We start from the raw sequence: 21,233 nt of genomic DNA, 5'->3' as shown, positions 1-21,233 counted from the left end.
TTATTTTGATGGCAGCCACCAATGCGCATCTCCATGTTAAAGGCACATGTAAATGTGTTCATCCTAAGCTGTGATGCCATATAAATATGCTCTCTCACGAGAATACTTTGGTGTAGCATAGATAGAGAGAGCACCATCCAAGGTAGTATGCCTCAATTTGGTTGCCAATGGGGGGCTTGCATGTATGCCGCTGGGATTGGGATGGATCGAGAATTCATTTACGGCAATGCATACATATCAGCCTAATCGTACCTATTGTAACTTGGTGGGTCCATGGTGCCAGCATACATACAAGCTGAGCGGTGCGACTGGGCGAATAGGCAGGCACACTGTTGTGTTGCGTCACACGTTAAATAAGCAAACATTTTCAATGCAGAGCAGACATGAGACCACATGGTAAAACAGAGTCTCTACAGGGTAGACTTCTCATCGCCGACATAGCCAAAGAATTTTGTACCATCCAATCCATTGTATTCCTACTTATTAAAAGAGTACAATATTTTATACGCTATTTTGCTATATTTTGTACACTTTCACTAGAGGTGTAGAATACGATACCCTGCAAGTGATTGCGGAATAATATTCTGCACATGTGTCACTTTGACGCTTCCTCGACTACTTTGAAGTCTTCCGCTTTTGGTTGCCAGGTCTGCGAGAAAAGGAAGACTTTTATAGAACTTACGTTTTCAGTGTGATTAGTTTATTGCACCATCGTGGATAAGTATGAATTGACTTTTTACAACCAATTTTTCTTGCACAATAATGTAGAACAAATGAGTAAAAAAAAATCCTCCCAAGATTTATGGAGCTTTTTAATGAAAATAACTAATAGCCTACAAAATAAATAAAAATATAGCACGTGGAGTATAAATCAACTAGATTCCATAGAATGTTTTTTTCAAGCCTGATGTGCACAAAAAATGGTGACCTAAGATAGCCAACTGTGGTAGCACTTTTGACAATTATAGATTATCTCATTTTGTTTTTCTGTGCAGCTTGTAAGTAAACTATTTTCCCATAAAACCTTGGTCACCATAGTGCATTCTCACATCTACACACTAGTTTTTTTGTAAGGATTCATTTCAAAACATATAAGTTCATTTTTATAAATTCCAAAACAATGCACAGTCCAAACGTGGTGATGCCAGATAATCTTGCATATACTCCCTTCATAACAAACTATAAGACATTTTTGTAGGCTAGTTTAACGTATAACGTAGATACAGAGGTAGTACAAAACAAGCCGTGTAAGTACGGTTTCACAAATAATTTTGATTGTTTACAGGACTGAAGTTAATGCGGTAGAAACTGGAGCAGCCGCTCAGACTGAGGTTGCTACTGCTTGTCCAAAACTTAGTCCGTAATGGCTCACATAGCTATCGGCACAGCATGGCTCCGACTGAAATTCCGCTTGCATTCTCAGTTCCAGGTCATATGTCGACACATTCATAAATCACAAGAACACTTGGTCAGGCACACAGCTGTGCCTGCTACAAGCATTCATTCATTTTTTTTAACCACAGAGCTTTTGTCCAGACCATACGTAGAACACAGCACGAAATTGCATGTTTTGGAGATGAAAAAAGAACAAAATTTGCCAAATACTGGCATTATGGAATGCCTTTCAGCTGCAATATATAGGCGGCGGTTTAATTCAGTGGGGCGTCAAGTCTTAGTTTATTCCAGTTCATTCGATGGAACTCTTAATTGACCTGCTCATGTGTTAATCCAATGCTTACTGGAGTAATATACAAATAAACCATGGTGGTTTTCCCTTCTTAACAGTAGTACTGAAACTTCAATTAATATGGAAGAGAGAATTAAAGTAGATACTAATACCCAGAAATAGAGCAAAAATCCTCCGTCGATCCCTTTCTCCTGCAGAGTTGGAAGACTGGCATCATCTTACTGCCTGCTTCCCTGTGCTCTCGGATGAAGAAGACACGGTTGTCTGGCCTCACTCCTCTTCTGGTTGCTTTTCGGTTAAATCAGCCTACGCTAAGCTTATATCCGGCTCCCATACGTCGAAATTCAAGTGCATTTGGAAGGCCCGTATCCCTCCTAAGATCAAAATCTTCATGTGGCAAGCTTTCCGTGGGAAGCTTCCCACGGCTGATCAAATCTGGAAAAGGAACGGCCCGGGCTCTGATAGATGCGTTTTATGTGGGGCCATTGAAAATACCGAGCATATTTTCTTTCACTGCTCTTTGGCCAAGTTTCTTTGGAGCTGTATTCGGCATTGGCTTCACGTTAATTGGAATCCCTCTTCCTTCGAGGACCTGCGGCACTGCGCCAGTGGTTTATCTGGGTTGGCTAAAAGGGTGTTCTGGATTGGTTTTGCGGCAATCTGTTGGTCACTGTGGACTACTAAAAACAAGTTTACTATTGAACATATCTTTCCGGCTAACACTGTGAGCTACTTATTTAAATCTAGTGTCTTCTTGCAGCAGTGGAGATTATTGAGTAAGGAGGCGGACCTCGAGGCTTTTGATGTTATGTTATCCAAGATGCGGTCTACGGCTTCCTCCCTGTTGCGACGATCCCGAATGATGGCTTAGTCTCCCCTCCCTTATGGTTTCGTTGCTGGCCTGCGTGCCATGATTGGCTAGGTAGCCATGTATCCGTACTATGTTAGCTGTTGCTGTGATACTTTGTTGGCTTGGTGCTTGCTTTGTGACTCTGCCTAGTGACTTTATTTATAAAGTAGGGTGTATGCCTTTTATTTAAAAAAAATAGAGCTAAAAATCAGCTAGGATGGTGCAATACAAGATATGAGATTCAAATCTATCAATGGCGCAACCAAAAAAAGTCATGCAACCTACCTGAGATTGAGCGCTACAAAAAATGTTAAAAATAAACAGCTACCAATGAACAGAGATGTTCGCAAAGATCGCAAGGTTTTCGGGCCCTTGTTTGCACGCAAGACACAGAGTTATGGTGAGTGAGACATGCATGCATGGCTCCATGTGGTTGACAGCGTATGATAGCTAGGCCAGTCGTCGACGGGTGAAGGAGGCCTCCAGCTGCTTCCAGGCAGCTGCCAACCGCTGTCAGCTTCAGCTTTGCCCCCAAACACCAGGTTACCTCTAAACTGTTGGTGACTCCAGATTCCAGATCAGGAATGACGTGACAAATCATAACAGCAGATTAGGAATGAACAAATTAAGATGTGCAACCTAACAATTTCCTTAAAGCCAGAAAAGTGCGCAGTTAGGGTTTAGGTCTACATCAGCTTAAAGAATTTGTTAGGCAGCAAAATTGATCAAACAACACATTATGCAGATGCACAGATTCCCATTCTTTTTCTTTGGAAGACGTACATCTACAATTCGAAAGGGACTAAACAAGCAAACAAGCAAGTCTGGTCCTATCAAACAGTCATGGCCATAGACATGTTAGGCTGTTTTCATGCTGACCGTTGAATGATTCCACACGCTGATGCGGTCCCTGTCTGCAATCCCCTACCACTCTTCCACCCTGTTAGCCATCACAAGGACCCTATTGTAAGTTTCCAACTAAGACTCTGATTCAAGTTAACGCGTGCAAGCAAAAAAATCGTAACAACAATGGCAGTGGCGAGTACCTCTTCGGCTCTCCGGCTCCAGCCTCTCCTCCTCATACTCCTACTCGCTGCCACCAGCGAGGCCACCACATTCAAAATCATCAACCAATGCTCCTACACCGTGTGGCCAGCCGCTCTGCCGGGAGGTGGCGTGAAGCTCGATCCGGGGGAGGCGTGGGCGCTGAACATGCCCGCTGGTACCTCAACAGGGCGCATCTGGCCGCGCACAGGCTGCTCACTCCTTGACGAAGGCGGGTCATGCCAAACTGGCGACTGCAGCGGCTTGCTCACCTGTACGGCCAGTGGTCGATCGCCAAGCACGCTGGGCGAGTTCAGTCTTGGCCAAGGCCAAATTGATGATTTCTTCGACATCTCGCTCATTGATGGCTTCAACGTGCCCATGGACTTCCTGCCGGTGCCGGTTCAGGGAAGGTCAGGGTGCAGCAAGGGGCCGCGCTGTGCAGCCAACATCACATCGCAGTGCCCAAGAGAGCTAAAGGCTCCGGGAGGGTGTAGCAATGCATGTACTGGGAGCACGGCAAGCCGTTGCAACACAAGTTACTCGGCCTTCTTTAAGCAGATGTGCCCAGATGCCTACAGCAAGCCTGATGATACATCCACTTACTCTTGCCCGTCGGGCACAAAGTACCAGGTCATCTTCTGTCCCCTGATTAATCAAACACTCTCACCTACAGCTGAAAGTCCCCTGCCTGCACCCCCAGCCGAGGCAACACCTCCGACCCCAAGTACTCTACCTACAACTATTGGGCCAACAAGCATGAAACCGAAATCCCCCTCTGGAAGAAGAGTTGTTGCAATTCTAGCTCCTGTAGGCGGCTTCATTTTGCTCACCATCTTGTTCCTCGTCGCCTTCTTTATATGTAAACGAAGAACACAACAACATGAGATGGAAGAAGAGGAAGAGTTTGGGGAGCTACAAGGAACACCAATGAGGTTCACATTTCAACAGCTAAGAGCAGCAACCGAGCAATTTGCAGACAAGCTCGGGGAAGGAGGATTTGGGTCTGTTTTCAAGGGACAGTTTGGTGGTGAAAGGATTGCAGTAAAACGTTTGGATCGAACTGGTCAGGGCAAAAGAGAATTTTCGGCAGAGGTTCAAACAATTGGCAGCATTCATCATATTAATCTGGTGAGATTGATTGGTTTCTGTGCAGAGAAATCCCACAGGCTCTTGGTATATGAGTACATGCCCAAAGGATCCTTGGACAGATGGATCTATTGTCGACATGACAATGATGCTTCTCCTCTAGATTGGAGCACGCGGTGCAAGATTATCACTCATATAGCTAAGGGCCTCTCGTATCTTCATGAGGAGTGCACAAAACGAATTGCTCATTTGGATGTCAAACCACAAAACATCCTCTTAGATGACGACTTCAATGCTAAACTTTCTGATTTTGGACTATGCAAGCTCATTGACAGGGATATGAGCCAAGTGGTTACCAGAATGCGAGGCACACCTGGGTATTTAGCTCCTGAATGGTTGACATCACAGATCACGGAAAAGGCAGATGTCTATAGCTTTGGCGTTGTGGTCATGGAAATCATGAGTGGAAGAAAGAACCTTGACACTTCACGGTCAGAGGAGAGCATTCATCTCATTACCCTATTGGAGGAAAAGGTGAAGAGTGATCGGTTGGTAGATTTGATTGACAATAAAAGCGCCGACATGCAAGCACACAAGCAAGATGTAATTCAGATGATGATGCTTGCAATGTGGTGCTTGCAGATTGATTGCAAAAGAAGGCCTAAAATGTCCGAGGTAGTAAAAGTATTGGAAGGTGCGATGAATATAGACATCAACATAGATCATAACTTTGTTGTGAATCCAGCAAATTTTGGTAGTGCTGGAAATGTGAGCTCTTCAGCTCCACCTCTAGCTTCAGATGTATCAGGCCCCAGGTGAAACAAGACAATCCTGACAAGGTAGCCAATTAGATTGTGAGTAGGGGATTCTCTCAAAGCTATGATCACAATCAGATGAACTTATTTGTATTCCTTTGTTCAGGTTTTCCTTGTAACACAAATATGCTTTGAGCTATCATGGTTGAAATTAGTACTAACAAGTTTTAAACTTCTCGTAGCTCCAATAAAGCAGATAAATGTAGAGTAAAAGGAAATTGGCAATCTGAGGGACTAACTAATTAACATCAATCAGTTGGTATGTTAGTTACTACAAGTGCCTTTATGTTCTGCAGCATTTTCACTGGCTTTTTATGACATTAGGTACGGCTTGATTTCCTCAAAACGAGAAAAGATGGCTCAAACATATTGTAAGCCGTTTTGAGAAAACTGTAAAATGCTGCATGTATTGATATTTTTTTGCCCTTTTTTAACAATCCAGATAACCTAAAGTTTGATAATTGATGAGATATTTATTCGTTCTTGTTTCCATTGACTCAGAGGATTTTGCTACATGTTCAATCCAAAGATTTCAGATTTTTAGCTAAATTATGAATAGGAAGAGGAACTCCGTTTGAGACATGGCTTGCAAATATAAGAAATTAACTGTAAATTGCCTAGATTTGTCCAGTAACTGCACCCATATATCATTTTCATCAATTCAGTGTCACATAGATCCTGGATCGTGAATTCTTGATCCATATTTCCTGGGTTCCCCCCATAAGGTTCTTCTGACCCTAACACTATCCCAGCCCTGTAATTGTATTCGCCATGAGGGAGGCACTTCAAGGGCCTGATCAATGGTGAAGTCGTTGTTGCTTTAGTGCTCCAGAGATATTTGCCTAGATCACATTCTTTAGATATCGACCAGACAATCCAAGATAGCGAGGCTCTGGCCATCCTTCTCTGTTGGACAGGAAGGATACGTCCAGGTCTTGAGAAGATTCCAAGCAACTTCTGAGCCTCTACAACAGGTGAATAACTCAATTTCATTGTTCTATCCAGTTTCTTCCAGTGGAAATCTGTTTCTAGTTATTGTACTTAAAATTATTACTAGCATGTTTAAAAATTTGTAGTTGAAATAATCCACTAGGTTTGGGAAGGCAGGAAGTTCCTTTACTGATCTCTAAGCTCTCTTTGTTGCTTCAGAGATCCTATGTAATATTCCAGTTTCATCTTTTGAGAAGAGGGCAAAAAATGGACTTTACACACACTTTTGCAATAGTAGAACTTCTGTTTCAGAAAAATGGCTTGTTTTGTGTGGACTGCTGAAATTCAGAGTTTATTGAAAAAAAAATCTGCATGATAAGATATTTGCTATATAATGGTGTCCAGAGGGCAGAGGTGGTAGTGATGTCCATTAAGTTCTTATGTCTAAAAGGATTGCTCGGTTTCCTCAAAAGGTGGAAAATATGGCATTCAACTGTTCAACTGGTCGTACCCAGAAACTTTTAAAGGCTATATAAATAGAAATTTGCTAAATGTAAAATGCTAAACAAAAGAAGCATTGTTTTTGTTCTGTTGGCAGCTAGATGGTTTTGCTATAATTTCAATCTAAATATTCACAGTTTTGGGTTTACAAAACTGTGTGCAAGGGATGAAAGCATGATAACAATCACATTTTTTTTTGCCGGGGAATCGTCACAATCACACTGACTGCAGCTACAGGAACAGTGCGTTGCCTCACCAGAACCAAAATATTTTTCTGAACAGTGTGCTACCTCACCAGAACCAAAATATTTTTTCTGAACAGTGCGCTACCTCACCAGAACCAAAGTCAGATGTTAATGGCAGGGCATATGATGGCCCATGGTTTGAGAGGCAAAATGATCTTTCTGAGAAAATAATAACTGGGCAACAACTGGAATCGGTGAGGAAATTTGCCAAGTCTAACAATGACTCATAGGCAATCTGTTATGTTTCTGGGCCAGCCGATGAACCCAAGCCATGAAAATGTCAAACTACACTGGTACTCGGTTACTCTTGGATTGTTAATTTACACATATTCATGTCACTACATACTTGTGCTACTGACCATAATCCTATTTGGTTTTTCAATCATCGGATAATTTGCAATAGAGGAGTGAATTGCTGAAAACATTGACAATGATGGCTAGGGTTGCAGAAACCGCACTTCTACGGTTTTGTGCCAAAAACCACTAATTCTGAGCCTAATTTTTTGCAAAAAGCACTAGTCGGCGGTTTAGGCCGTTTCGAACATGATTATGACATATGGGTCCCGCGGGACAGGGTGATGTGGCACGACATAACCGATCACAAATTGATAGAATAGCATTGACTAAAGTGTAAAAAGTCCTAAGAGGATATGGTCATTTAAAAAAAAAGGTCATCCACAACAGAGGGCCAGCAGCAGCAGCGACCTCCGCAGGCGGCGTGCGGGTCGAGGCCACCGGGGCAGCCGGAAACGGCGCCTTCAGTCGCCGCAGAGTCAGCCACCACCGTCGCCGCGCTCCCTGGCTCTACCGTCGAACTCTAACTGTGCTCATCGGGGCTGGAGGAGGCAGAAAAATGCCACGACAAGTGTGCAGTTAGGGTTTAGGTCTACATCAGCTTAAAGAATTTGTTAGGCAGAAAAATTGATCAAACAACACGTTATGCACATGCATAGATTCCATTCTTTTTCTTTGGAAGACGTACAGCTACAATTCGAAAGGGACTAAACAAGCAAACAAGCAAGTCTGTTCCTAACAAACAGTCATGGCTATAGACATGCTACGCTGTTTTTATGCTGACCGCTGAATGATTCAACACAATGATGCAGTCCCTATCTACAATCCCCTACCACTCTTCCATCCTGTTAGCCATCCCAGGAACCCTATTGCAAGTTTCCAACTCAGACTCTGTTTCAAGTTAACACGTGCAAGCAAAAAATCGTAACAAAAATGGCAGTGGCGAGTACCTCTTCATCTCTCCACCTCCTGCCTCTCCTACTCGTACTCCTACTCGCTGCCACCAGCGAGGCCACCACATTCAAAATCATCAACCAATGCTCCTACACCGTGTGGCCAGCCGCTCTGCCAGGAGGTGGCGTGAAGCTCGATCCGGGGGAGACGTGGGCGCTGAATGTGCCCGCTGGTACCTTAGCAGGGCGCATCTGGGCGCGCACAGGCTGCTCACTCCTTGGCGAAGGCGGGTCATGCCAAACTGGCGACTGCAGCGGCTTGCTCGCCTGTACGGTCAGTGGTCGATCGCCAAACACGCTGGGTGAGTTCAGTCTTGGCCAAGGCGAAAGTTATGATGATTTCTTCGACATCTCGCTCACTAATGGCTTCAACGTGCCCATGGACTTCCTGCCGGTGCCGGTTCAGGGAAGGTCAGGGTGCAGCAAGGGGCCAAGGTGCGCAGCCAACATCACATCGCAGTGCCCAAGAGAGCTAAAGGCTCCGGGAGGGTGTAACAATGCATGTACTCGGAGCACGGCAAGCAGTTGCAGTTACACAAATTACTCAGCCTTCTTTAAGTATATGTGCCCAGATGCCTACAGCAGGCCTGACGATAATTCCACTTACGCTTGCCCATCGGGCACAGAGTACCAGGTCATCTTCTGTCCCCTGATTAATCAAACACTATTACCTACAGCTGAAAGTCCCCTGCCTGCACCCCCGGCCGAGGCAACACCTCCGACCCCAAGTACTCTGCCTACAGCTATTGGGCCAACAAGCATGAAACCGAAATCCCCCTCTGGAAGAAGAGTTGTTGCAATTCTAGCTCCTCTAGGCGGCTTCATTTTACTCACCATCTTGTTCCTCGTCGCCTTCTTTATATGTAAACGAAGAACACAACAACAGCATGAGATGGAAGAAGAGGAAGAGTTTGGGGAGCTACAAGGAACACCAATGAGGTTCACATTTCAACAGCTAAGAGCAGCAACCAAGCAATTCGCATACAAGCTCGGGGAAGGAGGATTTGGGTCTGTTTTCAAGGGACAATTTGGTGATCAAAGGATTGCAGTGAAACGTTTGGATCGAACTGGTTAGGGCAAAAGTGAATTTTCGGCAGAGGTTCAGACAATTGGCAGCATTCATCATATTCATCTGGTGAGATTGATTGGTTTCTGTGCAGAGAAATCCCATAGGCTCTTGGTATATGAGTACATGCCCAAAGGATCCTTGGACAGATGGATTTATTGTCGACATGACAATGATGCCCCTCTTTTAGATTGGAGCACGCGGTGCAAAATTATAACTCACATAGCTAAGGGCCTCTCTTATCTTCATGAGGAGTGCACAACAAGAATTGCTCATTTGGATGTCAAACCACAAAATATTCTCTTGGATGACAACTTCGATGCTAAACTTTCTGATTTTGGACTATGCAAGCTCATCGACAGGGATATGAGCCAAGTGGTTACCAGAATGAGAGGCACACCTGGATATTTAGCTCCAGAATGGTTGACATCACAGATCACGGAAAAGGCGGATATCTACAGCTTTGGCATCGTGGTGATGGAAATCATCAGTGGAAGAAAGAACCTCGACACTTCCCTGTCAGAAGAGAGCGTCCATCTCATCACCCTATTGGAGGAAAAGGTGAAGAATGATCAGTTGGTAGATTTGATTGACAATAACAGTAACGACATGCAAGCACACAAGCAAGATGTAATTCAGATGATGATGCTTGCAATGTGGTGCTTGCAGATTGATCGCAAAAAAAGGCCTAAAATGTCGGAGGTGGTAAGAGTATTGGAAGGTACCATGAAAGCAGACCTCAACATAGAACATGAGTTTGTTGTAACAACTCCTGCAAATTTTAGTAGCACAGGAAAAGTGAGCTCTTCAGCTCCACCTCTAGCCTCAGATGTATCAGGCCCCAGGTGAAACGAGACAATTCTGACCTGCATAATAAGTGAGTAGTAGATACTCATATGTAAAATAATAAGTCCATGGTCTCTTGTATCTTCTTAAATTATTACAATTCTTGAGTTATGCTACCCTGCATAATATCTCAGTATTGCAAACCTTCTTCCGTCCACAACAGATGAACTCTTTTTTATTCCTTGTGACCACATATCATTTTTCATTAATTAAAGTCACAGTCCGGGGAAGTGGAGCCTTGGCGCAGTGGTAAAGCTGCTGCCTTGTGACCACGAGGTCACGACACAGATCTTCGATCTCGATCCATATTTCCTGCCCCCCCCCCCCCCCCCACACACACACACACACATGAGGTTCTTCTAAACCTAACACTATCCCAGCCCTGTAACCGTATCACCAGCGAGGGAGGCAATTCAAGGACCTGATCAACAATGAAGTCAATGTTGCTGCTTCAGTACTCCACAGATATTAAGATGCCTAGTTTGCATTCTTTACATATTGGCCAGAGAACCAAAGATAACAAGGCTCTGGCCATCCTTCTCTGTTGCACGGGAACCACAGAACCATCATGGTGAGTAAGATATTTTTGTTAGTAAAGACGTCCTGGTCTTGAGAAGATTCCAAGCAGCTTCTGAGCCTCTACAACAGATGAATAAGTCCACCTTATTTTTTTGTCCAGTTTCTCCCATTGCAAATCTGTTTCTAGTTATTGTACTTGAAATTAATAGCATGTTTAAAATTTTCACATGTGAAGAGAAAGCTGAGAAACGCACCGTATGAAAGCAAATTGGGATTTCGAGAGAATAATAAACACCAGATGTTTAGTATCAACAAGTACTTTTTGTACTGACAATAATCCACCAAGTTTGGAAAGGCAGGGCGTTCCTTTATGCGCCTCTAAGCTCTTTTTGTTGCTTCACAGTTCCTATGCAAAACTCCAGTTTTATATGGAGCGGCCATCATGCAGACATAACAAAAATTCTTTTTTTTCAGAAGAGGGCAAAAAAAGGACTTACACACCCTTCTGCAATAGTAGAACTTCTGTTTCAAAAAATGACTCGTTTTGTGGGGATTGCTGAAATTCAGAGTTTTTTGCTATACAATGGTGACCAGAGGGCAGAGGAAGTAGTGATGTGCATCAAGTTCTTATGTCTAAAAAGGTGGCTCTGCTTCCTCAAAAGATTTAAAATATGGCTTTCAACTGTTTGAGTTGTCGTACTCAAAAAATATTTAAATGCTACATATAATATTTTCTGAAGTTTGGAACAATATCTTTCAAGTCAGATGTTTACCGCTGTGGCACGGTTATGTTGGAAATGCTGAGTAGGAGGAGGAGGAGGAGCTCGGATGACGGTCCATGGTTTGATAGCCAAGATAAGCTTCATGACAAAATAATCACAGGGCAAGAACTGGGATCGGTAAGGAAACATGTGAACTATAATGATGCCTCCTAACAATTGGTTTTTCCTCTGCACCACCCGCCAACTGATGAACCCAAGCCATGAAAATGTCCTACTGTACCAAGACATACACACATCACTACATCACTACATCAGCAAGACATATACACATCACTACATCTACATCAGCTATGCCATGTTTAATCCCATTTGGTTTTCGGCTCACCATATAATGCCATTCCGCTGCACCAAATCATCGCGTAAATTGCAATACAGAGGTTACATTGACCTGCCTGACGTTGGTGTGGTTCATCCCAAACCTTATCCTTGCCCTGCCATGCTTGTCCCTACTGAAGAACCCATGTGTGAGTGTTTCATCATTGAATTGCTGGCCGAGCGAGTAATTGATAAGGGAGTTGGTTAATTACCTCCACCGACGAGGATTGAGGGGATCAAGCCGAAGTCGGCAACGCGGTTCCCCTCCTCTGCCGAGGCCGACGATTAGGGGCGGCGCGGCTGCTGATGGGGCGTAGTGGAAAGATGGGGTACTGGGCGCGAGGAATGGCGGCAGCAATGCCCTGCTGCCGGACAGCCCAGCTCACCGGCGACTTCGCCGCGGATGGGGCGCCGCCGGCAACGGCTGGAGGAGAAAGGTGTTTTTTTCTTCTTCTTAGATTTTTTTAGGGGTAAGGAGGAAGGGTATGACGGCCCATGCAGGCGTAGAAAGCCCAGCCTATGCAGCCCACGGAATGTTGAACATTTTTTGTAGCGCTTCAGCTCTGTTTCTAATAAAATTACAAGTGGTTCCAAAAAAACCTCTGTTTCTATTTATCCCTCAAAGAAAATTAGCACTAAAAAAGCTTTGTTTCTCTTTCAGGGAGTTTTCCATATGGTTTTTTTATTTCGGTCGGCTTATTTAACTTTAAAAATGTCCACAAGTTAAAACAATATTTTTGACTTGAAAAAATCTTCATAAACCTTTGTAAATGAACTGAAAATGTTCATAAATTTTACTAGCAATCAGACATGGAGATGCAAGTTGGAGCTCTACTTTCTTAGTATAGTTAAGATAGATAGTTTCCAGTGCAAAGTTTCGGTGCCCAGGCTCATCTGCACCCCGCCAGAAAAAAACATAATTTTTTAAAAAATCCATTTTTTGCATGTTACAAAATTTATTGGGTGATGTCCACTCTAATTTTCAGGTTATTTGGACATCTGAGTAGCTCCCAGTAAAAAAGACAACTGGGTCAGAACAATGCATCAACAGTAAACTTTTTTACAGGCCTCGATTTTGTCCTTTTTGTCGAGAGCTGCTCAGATGTCCAAATGATTTGAAAATTGGAGCGGACCTCACGAATTAAATTATCTACCATGCAAGAAAAATGTGGATTTTTGCCTATTTGTTTTGTTTTTTTCTTCAGTGCGGGTGCAGATGAGCTTGGGCTTGGAAGTGGATTATCGGTTTCTTTCTTTCTCCTCTGCTTTTTCTGTTTGGTTGTGTATTATGGGATTAGTAAGTTTTGCTTTGACAAAAAAAAGGAACATTCTTTTCTAAAGCAAACAACCATACTTTTCAAATTGGCCGTGTCATGTACATATTAATTGACCGAGTCATGTACCATTGAGTGTCTGTCTTATTGTAGCCACGTTTCTAATGTAGCAAGAGGCTTTTGAATACCAAATGTCTGGTGGATTTGAGCTTCCCCAAGTAATATTATAGGTTTGATTTTCATCGCATACTGTTCTGTTACATGTCTAGGCTTCTTCAGCCAGGAGGATAGATTTTGAACTGAATTGCTGACTGCATTTACCATAAAAAAGAAAGGGAGAATGCAATCATGGTTCAAATTAACGCACTGTTTTTTAGCTATACAGAAATGTACAGATCACTTGGAACTGAAGGAAGAATAAGTGCATGTCATGGTGATTATTTGGTTGATGCAGTTCACATTGTGGGGTTAAAGATTGAGGTATCACCGTGTAATACTATCTGGGAAATCCACACAAGAGAGAATATGGCTGAAATGAGACACGGAGAAGCAGTTAGCAACTTGCAGATTACAAAATTATGTTGACATTTGGAGAGTGAAACAGCACCAATCGAACCATGATTGGTGCTGTTTTTGGTTCATCAGTTCTGTATAGTTCACCACTGATTGGTGCTGTTTCTTGGTTCATCAGTTCAGTGGTGAAACAGCACCAATCTGTTAATTTGAAATATCAGCTCAGTGGTGAACCAAGAAACAGAGGTAGAATAGAAGAAGACACCAAGAAACAGCACCAATCTGTTAGTTAGTACTCCTTTTGTAAACTAATATAAGAGCGTTTAGGCTCTTATATTAGTTTACGGAGGGAGTACTAGTACTACTGATCTATGTAGTGTAGCCAGTTCAAAAAAAAAGAAGGTCTCGAAATGCTCCTAGCTAGCTAGCTGCGCTACAACAGAGAGAGAAATATCTCTGTGTGGAAACTGAGAAAAAAATTCAGCAAAAAAGATGCAGCCGTCGGGTGAACGGGGGCCTAACACCGTCACTTTATCAGTCAAGGCCCAGTGCTACTACAACCACGGGACTGGTGGACTCGCTGGTCCCTCTGCCGCCGCCGCCGCCCAAATGGAAGGGAGCGAGGACGGCGACCGCCTCCATTCCCAAACCCACGCGAGTGATGAGGCCGTCCGAGTGACCCGCCTCCATCCCCAGCTTCACGCCCGCCAGGAGGGAATCCACGCCACTGGCGAGGGCGCCGGAGCGATCCGTCGCCGCGGAATCTTCCCGGCGGCGCTGGCCTCGCCGATCGAAGACGACGACCTCCTGAGGGAGATCCTCCTCCGTCTTCTGCGGCAGCCCTCCTCGCTCCTCCGGGCCTCCGCCGTCTGCAAGCAGTGGCGATGCGCCGCCACCGACCCCAAGTTCCTCCGCCGCTTCGGCCTCCACCACCAAAAGCCGCCCCTCCTCGGTGTCTTCCAACAGCGCACCTATGATGATATCGTCTTCACACCCATCCTGGACCATCCCGACCGCATCCCTCCTCAGCGCTTCAACCTCAACCTCGGTGACTCCGGCAGCCGCACGGAGTTGCAAGTCTTAATGCTTGATTGCCGTCACGGTCGCGTCCTTCTCACGAACGAGCCGCCGCAAGACCACGTCATCGTGTGCGACCCCATCATCGGTGAGCAGCGCCGTGTGCAGGTTCCGCCAGAGTTCAAACTATGCTATGATGTCAACTGGGCTGTGCTCTGCTCTGCCAGCAACCATGACCATGTGCACGGCAGCTGCCACTCGAGCCCCTTCAAGTTGGTGTTGATCTCTCCACTGGGAGAGGATAACCGACTTGCCGCCTGTGTTTACTCCTCCGAGACTGGCATATGGAGCAATATCATCTCAACGGCCGTGCCGTACGAGATTCATTATGTTGGTATCTCTGGGCTGCTTGTTGGTAATTCACTTTGCTGGTTGCTGGATCCTATAAGCGATGGCATACTTGAGTTTGATTTGGATGATGAAAGTCTAGCTGTGATCAGGGGGCCTCTTGTTACTAATGATTTCAGCCATGACAGTCCTTGGATCATCCATGCTGAGGATGGAGCTCTTGGCTTCGCCGTATTGTCTTACCATCACTTGCAATTGTGGCAGAGGAATACCAATTGTCATGGTGCTGCCACATGGGTGCTACGGAACACCATTGACATGCGTGCCATTCTTGGGCTCCCTCCCCAGATTGAAGTAATGAAGAAAGGTATACTGGGATGCGTAGAGGATGCAGATGAAATACTTCTATGGGTGGGCCGCAGTGTCTATATGGTTCAACTTAAGTCAATGCAGTCTAGGAAACTTTGTGAAATCAGTCATTTTACCTACTGTCATTCTTTCAAGAGTTTCTATCCTCCAGGTGATTGTTCATCAATTTAATCTTGTTGTGTTCTCTACATGGATGTTTGTATATCTTCATTGCTATTCTTAAGCATCCAGTAATAACTTACACTTAGTTACCAGTTGTCCCTTTGTTAGATAGACTAACTTATAGCCTTAGTATATGTTATCATTCAAATGTAGTTGTCTTCACTCTTGACTATTTGTTTGCTAGATAGGCATAGACAAGCTTATAGCATTTTTGTTGTTATCATTCAATGTAGTTGTCTTCATCCATAGAAGATTACATATCAGATATCTAATAATGTGAAATCAAGTGTCAAATGGTTAACTCATTCGGCATGTTTGGAACCTCAGCAAGCTATATTCTTCTATCCAGTACTTTAATCTTATTATTTTTCTTAACTCCATTAAAGCAATTTAGTTCAAACCGTACCTTTTGAAATAATAGTTTTCATTGTCACTTATTCAAGACCATCGTGCAAGTGACTAGTACATCTGTAACAGACCTTTTTCAGATTTTTTCTCTCCAATTGGGCTCCATTTAATTAATTTTAATACCGAAAATCACTTCTGTTTGTATTTTTATGAGTTGTGGCATGTTTTTATTTTGTCTTCTTGACGTGAGAAGGACGAGCTAGATTAGATAAGTTCTAGACCCTGTCGTGCTTTTTTATAATCTGAATTCTTCACTTATGAGGTAGCTTTGTATACTGCTTTCAAGAATTTTCCTTGGTCCTTGCAAGAAGCAACATATGTGGTTTTTACCTATTACCATTATCAGTAATGATCCCATGTGTCAACAAGAAGTATCACTAGTGACTAGTGAGCTGTAAAACAGAAGTACAAGAGTGAATTATTTTTCTTTATTTTTAGTTCATCTATATAACACACTCGTTGTTCCCTTCTTGTATCCATTTTAATTTTCCTTCAAACTTTATTAAATGTTGGTCTTATGCTTCTAGGCACAACCATTGCTGGTGGACATGATGGAGCTGAAATGTTGCACGAGACATAGGATGACGGTCTGGTTTGATGTTCTAATGTGCTGAAACGGTTCAACAGGTAAGAAAATCTTCTGAATATATTCTGTGATATTTGAATTGTTTGATTTTCTCTCGGGAAAATATGTAGCGGCCAGTGTGGGTACCATGCACCCTCAAACTATTATCCATTCAGGTATAGGGTTCCACACATGCTAATGTGGTGGACAAACAATTAAAAATGGTGGTGATGCTAAGTAAAAGATGACTCCTCTTTTGGATCATAAAATACAAATGTATGCAGATGATCCAAATGTTGTATGTCCGGTTTTATAATCTATAAGTTGAAACGAATATATATTAGTACCCCATTTTCTTATTACAAACATCATCCAGCTGCACCTAACAAATTCGTGTGAAAAGGCTGAAAATTTTGTTGTCGTCAGTGTTCCAAGGAGATATAACCAGTAATAGGGTATAGCTCTTCTGTTTTCAGAAGGGGGGGGGGGGGGGGGGGCTTATTATAGCTCTTCTTTATGTTGATGACCAGTTCGATCATGAGTTTTTACACATGGCTTGCTCATACACTGTTACATACGCCTAGGTGCTAGTATTAAGTTTTGTCTGTATTTGTAACAGATTAGTGCTTTTGTTTTCCCCAGGTGAAGAAGGGATGCTGCTGTTATCTGTTGCTGAGTTTGCCGTATCGTGTCAATGTTGTTGGCCGTGTTTATATATTATCTAAAGAAAGACGTATCGCGCCGTAGTCTAGACTAGAGCAGTAAGATGCTTTTGAATACCTATCGAGGGAATTTCAGCTTACCCTAGTATTATTTCAAGTAGGATTTCGTTTCAGCCCCAAGTATCACCAAAACATGTGTGTTTGAGTGTGCTTGTCAGCTATGGTTTGAAAATCAGGTCATCACCATTGATCTAATGCCACCATGATCCACGAATGCTCTGTTTTTCTTTTGCCTCGAGATTAACAACAGGAAATTAATCGTACAAGTGCAGGGCTGACAGAAATAACTGGTGCAGTGCAGGGTACCAGACTAGGCAGAGAAAATGCTACTTGGTCTGAACTAATTGAAAATTCCTGAAAATTGCCCTACATTTTTTACAACATGGCAAATTCAACAAGTTTGTTGTTGCAGAGACACATGAGTTCAGTCGAAACGTGGTTTGTATGGAAGAATATTAGATCAATTCGACCTGTACGTTTGCCCTTTTACAGTTTGATTGGGAAGCTGAGCTCGCAATAATTTCCTGTAGTGAGGAACAAGCTAGATAGCTAGTGCTTACAAATGTTCTTTCAGGCCACCCACCGACCAACCATCGAAATTTATGGTACAGAACCTCGTACCAAATGTGCTTACAAACAAAACAATACTGTAGGCGGTATAATATTATCACTGACGGCGTTCCTCAAACCTAATATACCCCCTCTGTTAAAAGCACCCGACAATGCACGTCAAAAAGAAAAAAAAAAGCACTCAACAATACGTAGTGCATTACTAGCCATACCCGCGTGGCGGCACACCGTTCACTGTTGATGCGGTGGTGACAAAAAAGCAGGCTATGCACATTAACAATTTTGAAATGATACAACTATTATCATCATGAGTGCTACGTCTTGCAAGATTGAAATTATACGTTGTCATTTCTTTCTAGCAAGACACAAGCAATTCCGATTAGTGTAGGTTGAGGGCCGGTCTGCAGTCCCAGGGTGGATGATGCAAGGTCAGTCCAAGATCTTGTCCAGGCCTAAAGCCCGGTCGCCTTCCTTGACTTGGAACTGTCCCTTCTTGCCGCCACCATCTGTCACTGGTTTTTGAATCCGGCGTTAACCTCGCCTTCCTCGTCGTCGTTGTTCCTTTGGTTCTTGCTCTTGCGATTGTGCCAAGATCTTCCGTTCCATCCTTCATCTTAGAAGGTCCGGTATCATCACCACGACCCGTCTTCTTGGCGAGTCAGGTGTATTCCTCGATGGCTCCCTTGTGGATCTTCGTGAGATCTTCGACGATGATGATTAGATGGGTGGTGGGTGGGTAAAAAAAATGACATCCCCAAGTCGCTCCAAGATCCGATACGGCATCGAGATCAGGAGAACCTACTCCTGAATTTGGCGAGATGCCAAACCCTGGAAAATAATCACTCCATGGTTGTCTGCGACATACTCCATGTTGCCGAATCTTACGATCCTGCCTGGAGTAGAGGTCTTGACCTGGCCGAGGTGGCCAGCTGAGTTGGCGACGAAGGTGATGCCACCCAAGACGAACATTTGCCCCAGCTCAAGGATTGCACCAGAACCCATCTAAGCGTTGATCCGAACTCCCATCGCGCCGCAACATTCACCTAGCAGGACCTACATGGGCCACCACTATCAGGGCTAAATCCGGCAGATCCCTTGGCAGAGTATACTAGATGGAAGACTTGGCACGAGGGTAATAGGAACAAGGATTTACCCAGGTTCAGGCTCTCACGGAGGAGATATACCCTACGTCACGCTCTTTGCTTTATTGCGTTGAGGTGTTTACAATGTATAAGTAAAATGTCCTACGACGAGCCTGGCCCCGGTTTATTGTTGGGGAACGTAGTAATTTCAAAAATTTCCTACGCAGACGCAAGATCATGGTGATGCATAGCAACGAGAGGGGAGAGTGTGTCCACATACCCTCGTAGACCGAAAGCGGAAGCGTTAGCACAACGCGGTTGATGTAGTCGTACGTCTTCACGATCCGACCGATCAAGTACCGAACGCACGGCACCTCCGAGTCCAGCACACGTTCAACTCGATGACGTCCCTCGAACTCTGATCCAGCCGAGCTTTGAGGGAGAGTTCCGTCAGCACGACGGCGTGGTGACGATGATGATGTTCTACCGACGCAGGGCTTCGCCTAAGCACCGCTACGATATTATCGAGGTGGATTATGGTGGAGGGGGGCACCGCACACGGCTACACTAGTAGAAAACAGGGCTTTGGTCACAGGGCAGTATTCACATTAGTCCCGGTTCAGTCACGAATCGGGACTAATGTGAGCATTGGTCCCGGTTCGTGCGGCTAAGGCATTAGTCCCGGTTCACCTGGGCCCTTTAGTCCCAGTTGGTGCCACGAACCGGGACAGATGGGCTTTGAGGCATTAGTACCGGTTCATGGCACGAACCGGTACTAAAGGTCCCATTTTCAAACTCTACCCCCCGACCGCCTTTTCAGTTTTAGAAAAAACAAAAGAAAATGATGGAAATGTCAAAAAAATAAAATAAAATAAGTTTCCCATGTGATATGTGGTCTAGTTGTTGGGAAAATTTACAAATATGAATTTCGACTTTATTAGCAAAATCTCTCTGGAATTTGTAAAATGGGCATAACTTTTGCATACGAACTCGGATTAAAAAGTTTTTTATATGAAAAATCATCTACTCGAAAAGTTACATCCGAATTTAATCGGGGGAACCCCGTTAAACATTTTCAAAATCCTCAAAAACCTAACAGAAAAAAAGTTACGGGGCTTTTAAGATCTAGAGTGGAAAAAAATCGAAAAAATTTCAAACTTACTAGTGGCGCACCATTTGCTAGGTGCGCCACTAGTAATAGAAAAAAAATATAGTTTCAAATTTTTTTTGGAAAAATGTGGTCAAATCTGGTCAAACTGTGGTCAAACAATGGTCCAACTAATTATTCTAGAATATTAGTGTTACTAAATAATTATTTCAGTTTTTTTGAATTTTGGTCAAATCTGGTCAAACTATGGTCAAACAATGGTCAAACTAATTATTCAAGAAATATTAGTGTTACTAAATAATTATTGTTTTTTAAAACAATAATTTCAAACTCAAACAATGAAATGTGTCACTTCATGCTCAAGCTCAATTCCTGAGGGTTAATAGGATTGACATCTTACTATTGTCAGGAAAACAACAAGTGCAGACTTGGAAACGAGGGAGAACAGAACCCGGAAGTTAAGCGTGCTCAGGTTGGAGTAGTGAGAGGATGGGTGACCGTCCGGGGAGTTAGATGATTTGGAATGATGAGGGGTGATTAGAGATTAGAGGATAAATTGAGCAGTGATGAGGGGGTGGTGATTAGAGATTAGAGGTTAAAAGGTGGAGCTCCCGGGGGGTTCCGATAACCTCCCGGTACTCCGGTATTATCCTGATCTCACCGGAACCATTCCGGTGTCCAAATATAGTCGTCCAATATATCAATCTTTACGTCTCGACCATTTCGAGACTCCTCGTCATGTCCTTATCACATCCGGGACCCCGAACTACCTTCGGTACATCAAAAACCATAAACTCATAATATAACCGTCATCGAACTTTAAGCATGCGGACCCTACGGGTTCGAGAACTATGTAGACATGACCGAGACACGTCTCCGGTCAATAACCAATAGCGGAACCTGGATGCTCATATTGGCTCCCACATATTCTACGAAGATCTTTATCGGTCAAACCGCATAACAACATACGTTGTTCCCTTTGTCATCGGTATGTTACTTGCCCGAGATTCGATCGTCGGTATCTCAATACCTAGTTCAATCTCGTTACCGGCAAGTCTCTTTACTCGTTCCGTAATACATCATCCCGCAACTAACATATTAGTTACAATGCTTGCAAGGCTTATAGTGATGTGTATTACCGAGTGGGCCCAGTGATACC

At 43.7% G+C, this 21,233-nt stretch overlaps 3 protein-coding genes and 2 long non-coding RNA genes across 6 annotated transcripts; 3 read left to right on the top strand and 2 right to left on the bottom strand.

The window, feature by feature from the left end:
• The first annotated feature begins 3,537 nt into the window (after positions 1–3,537).
• Positions 3,538–5,657, top strand: LOC109777055 (probable receptor-like protein kinase At5g20050). The gene has a single exon (XM_020335714.4). The coding sequence runs from the start codon at positions 3,567–3,569 to the stop codon at positions 5,487–5,489; it is 1,923 nt and encodes a 640-aa protein (XP_020191303.1). The 5' UTR covers positions 3,538–3,566; the 3' UTR covers positions 5,490–5,657.
• A 2,085-nt stretch (positions 5,658–7,742) lies between these two features.
• Positions 7,743–10,637, bottom strand: LOC141042239 (uncharacterized). Of its 2 annotated transcripts, XR_012204111.1 has the most exons (3): positions 10,200–10,637; positions 9,875–10,020; positions 7,743–7,997 (listed from the first exon to the last, which is right to left on the bottom strand). It is a non-coding gene; the product is annotated as an uncharacterized lncRNA (long non-coding RNA). The 2 variants fall into 2 exon arrangements; XR_012204110.1 differs by having other exon boundaries at positions 9,875–10,637.
• Positions 8,006–10,463, top strand: LOC109777041 (alpha-amylase/trypsin inhibitor-like). The gene has a single exon (XM_073509943.1). It carries the CDS (start codon positions 8,389–8,391, stop codon positions 9,481–9,483), a length of 1,095 nt encoding a protein of 364 aa, XP_073366044.1. The 5' UTR covers positions 8,006–8,388; the 3' UTR covers positions 9,484–10,463.
• Positions 10,638–11,735: 1,098 nt separating the features above from the next.
• Positions 11,736–12,759, bottom strand: LOC109777050 (uncharacterized). Its single transcript, XR_005771781.2, has 2 exons — positions 12,149–12,759; positions 11,736–12,070 (listed from the first exon to the last, which is right to left on the bottom strand). It is a non-coding gene; the product is annotated as an uncharacterized lncRNA (long non-coding RNA).
• A 1,456-nt stretch (positions 12,760–14,215) lies between these two features.
• LOC120975509 (uncharacterized) lies at positions 14,216–17,517 on the top strand. The gene is made up of 3 exons (XM_040402114.1): positions 14,216–15,608; positions 16,555–16,654; positions 17,235–17,517. The coding sequence occupies exons 1-2, from the start codon at positions 14,216–14,218 to the stop codon at positions 16,605–16,607; spliced, it is 1,446 nt and encodes a 481-aa protein (XP_040258048.1). The 3' UTR covers positions 16,608–16,654; positions 17,235–17,517.
• The last annotated feature ends 3,716 nt before the right edge of the window (positions 17,518–21,233 follow it).

This window comes from Aegilops tauschii, chromosome 3 (genome assembly GCF_002575655.3).
Source record: "Aegilops tauschii subsp. strangulata cultivar AL8/78 chromosome 3, Aet v6.0, whole genome shotgun sequence".
In the NCBI taxonomy this organism is placed as follows: Eukaryota; Viridiplantae; Streptophyta; class Magnoliopsida; order Poales; family Poaceae; genus Aegilops; species Aegilops tauschii.
This window is presented reverse-complemented; position numbering and strand designations above follow the sequence as displayed.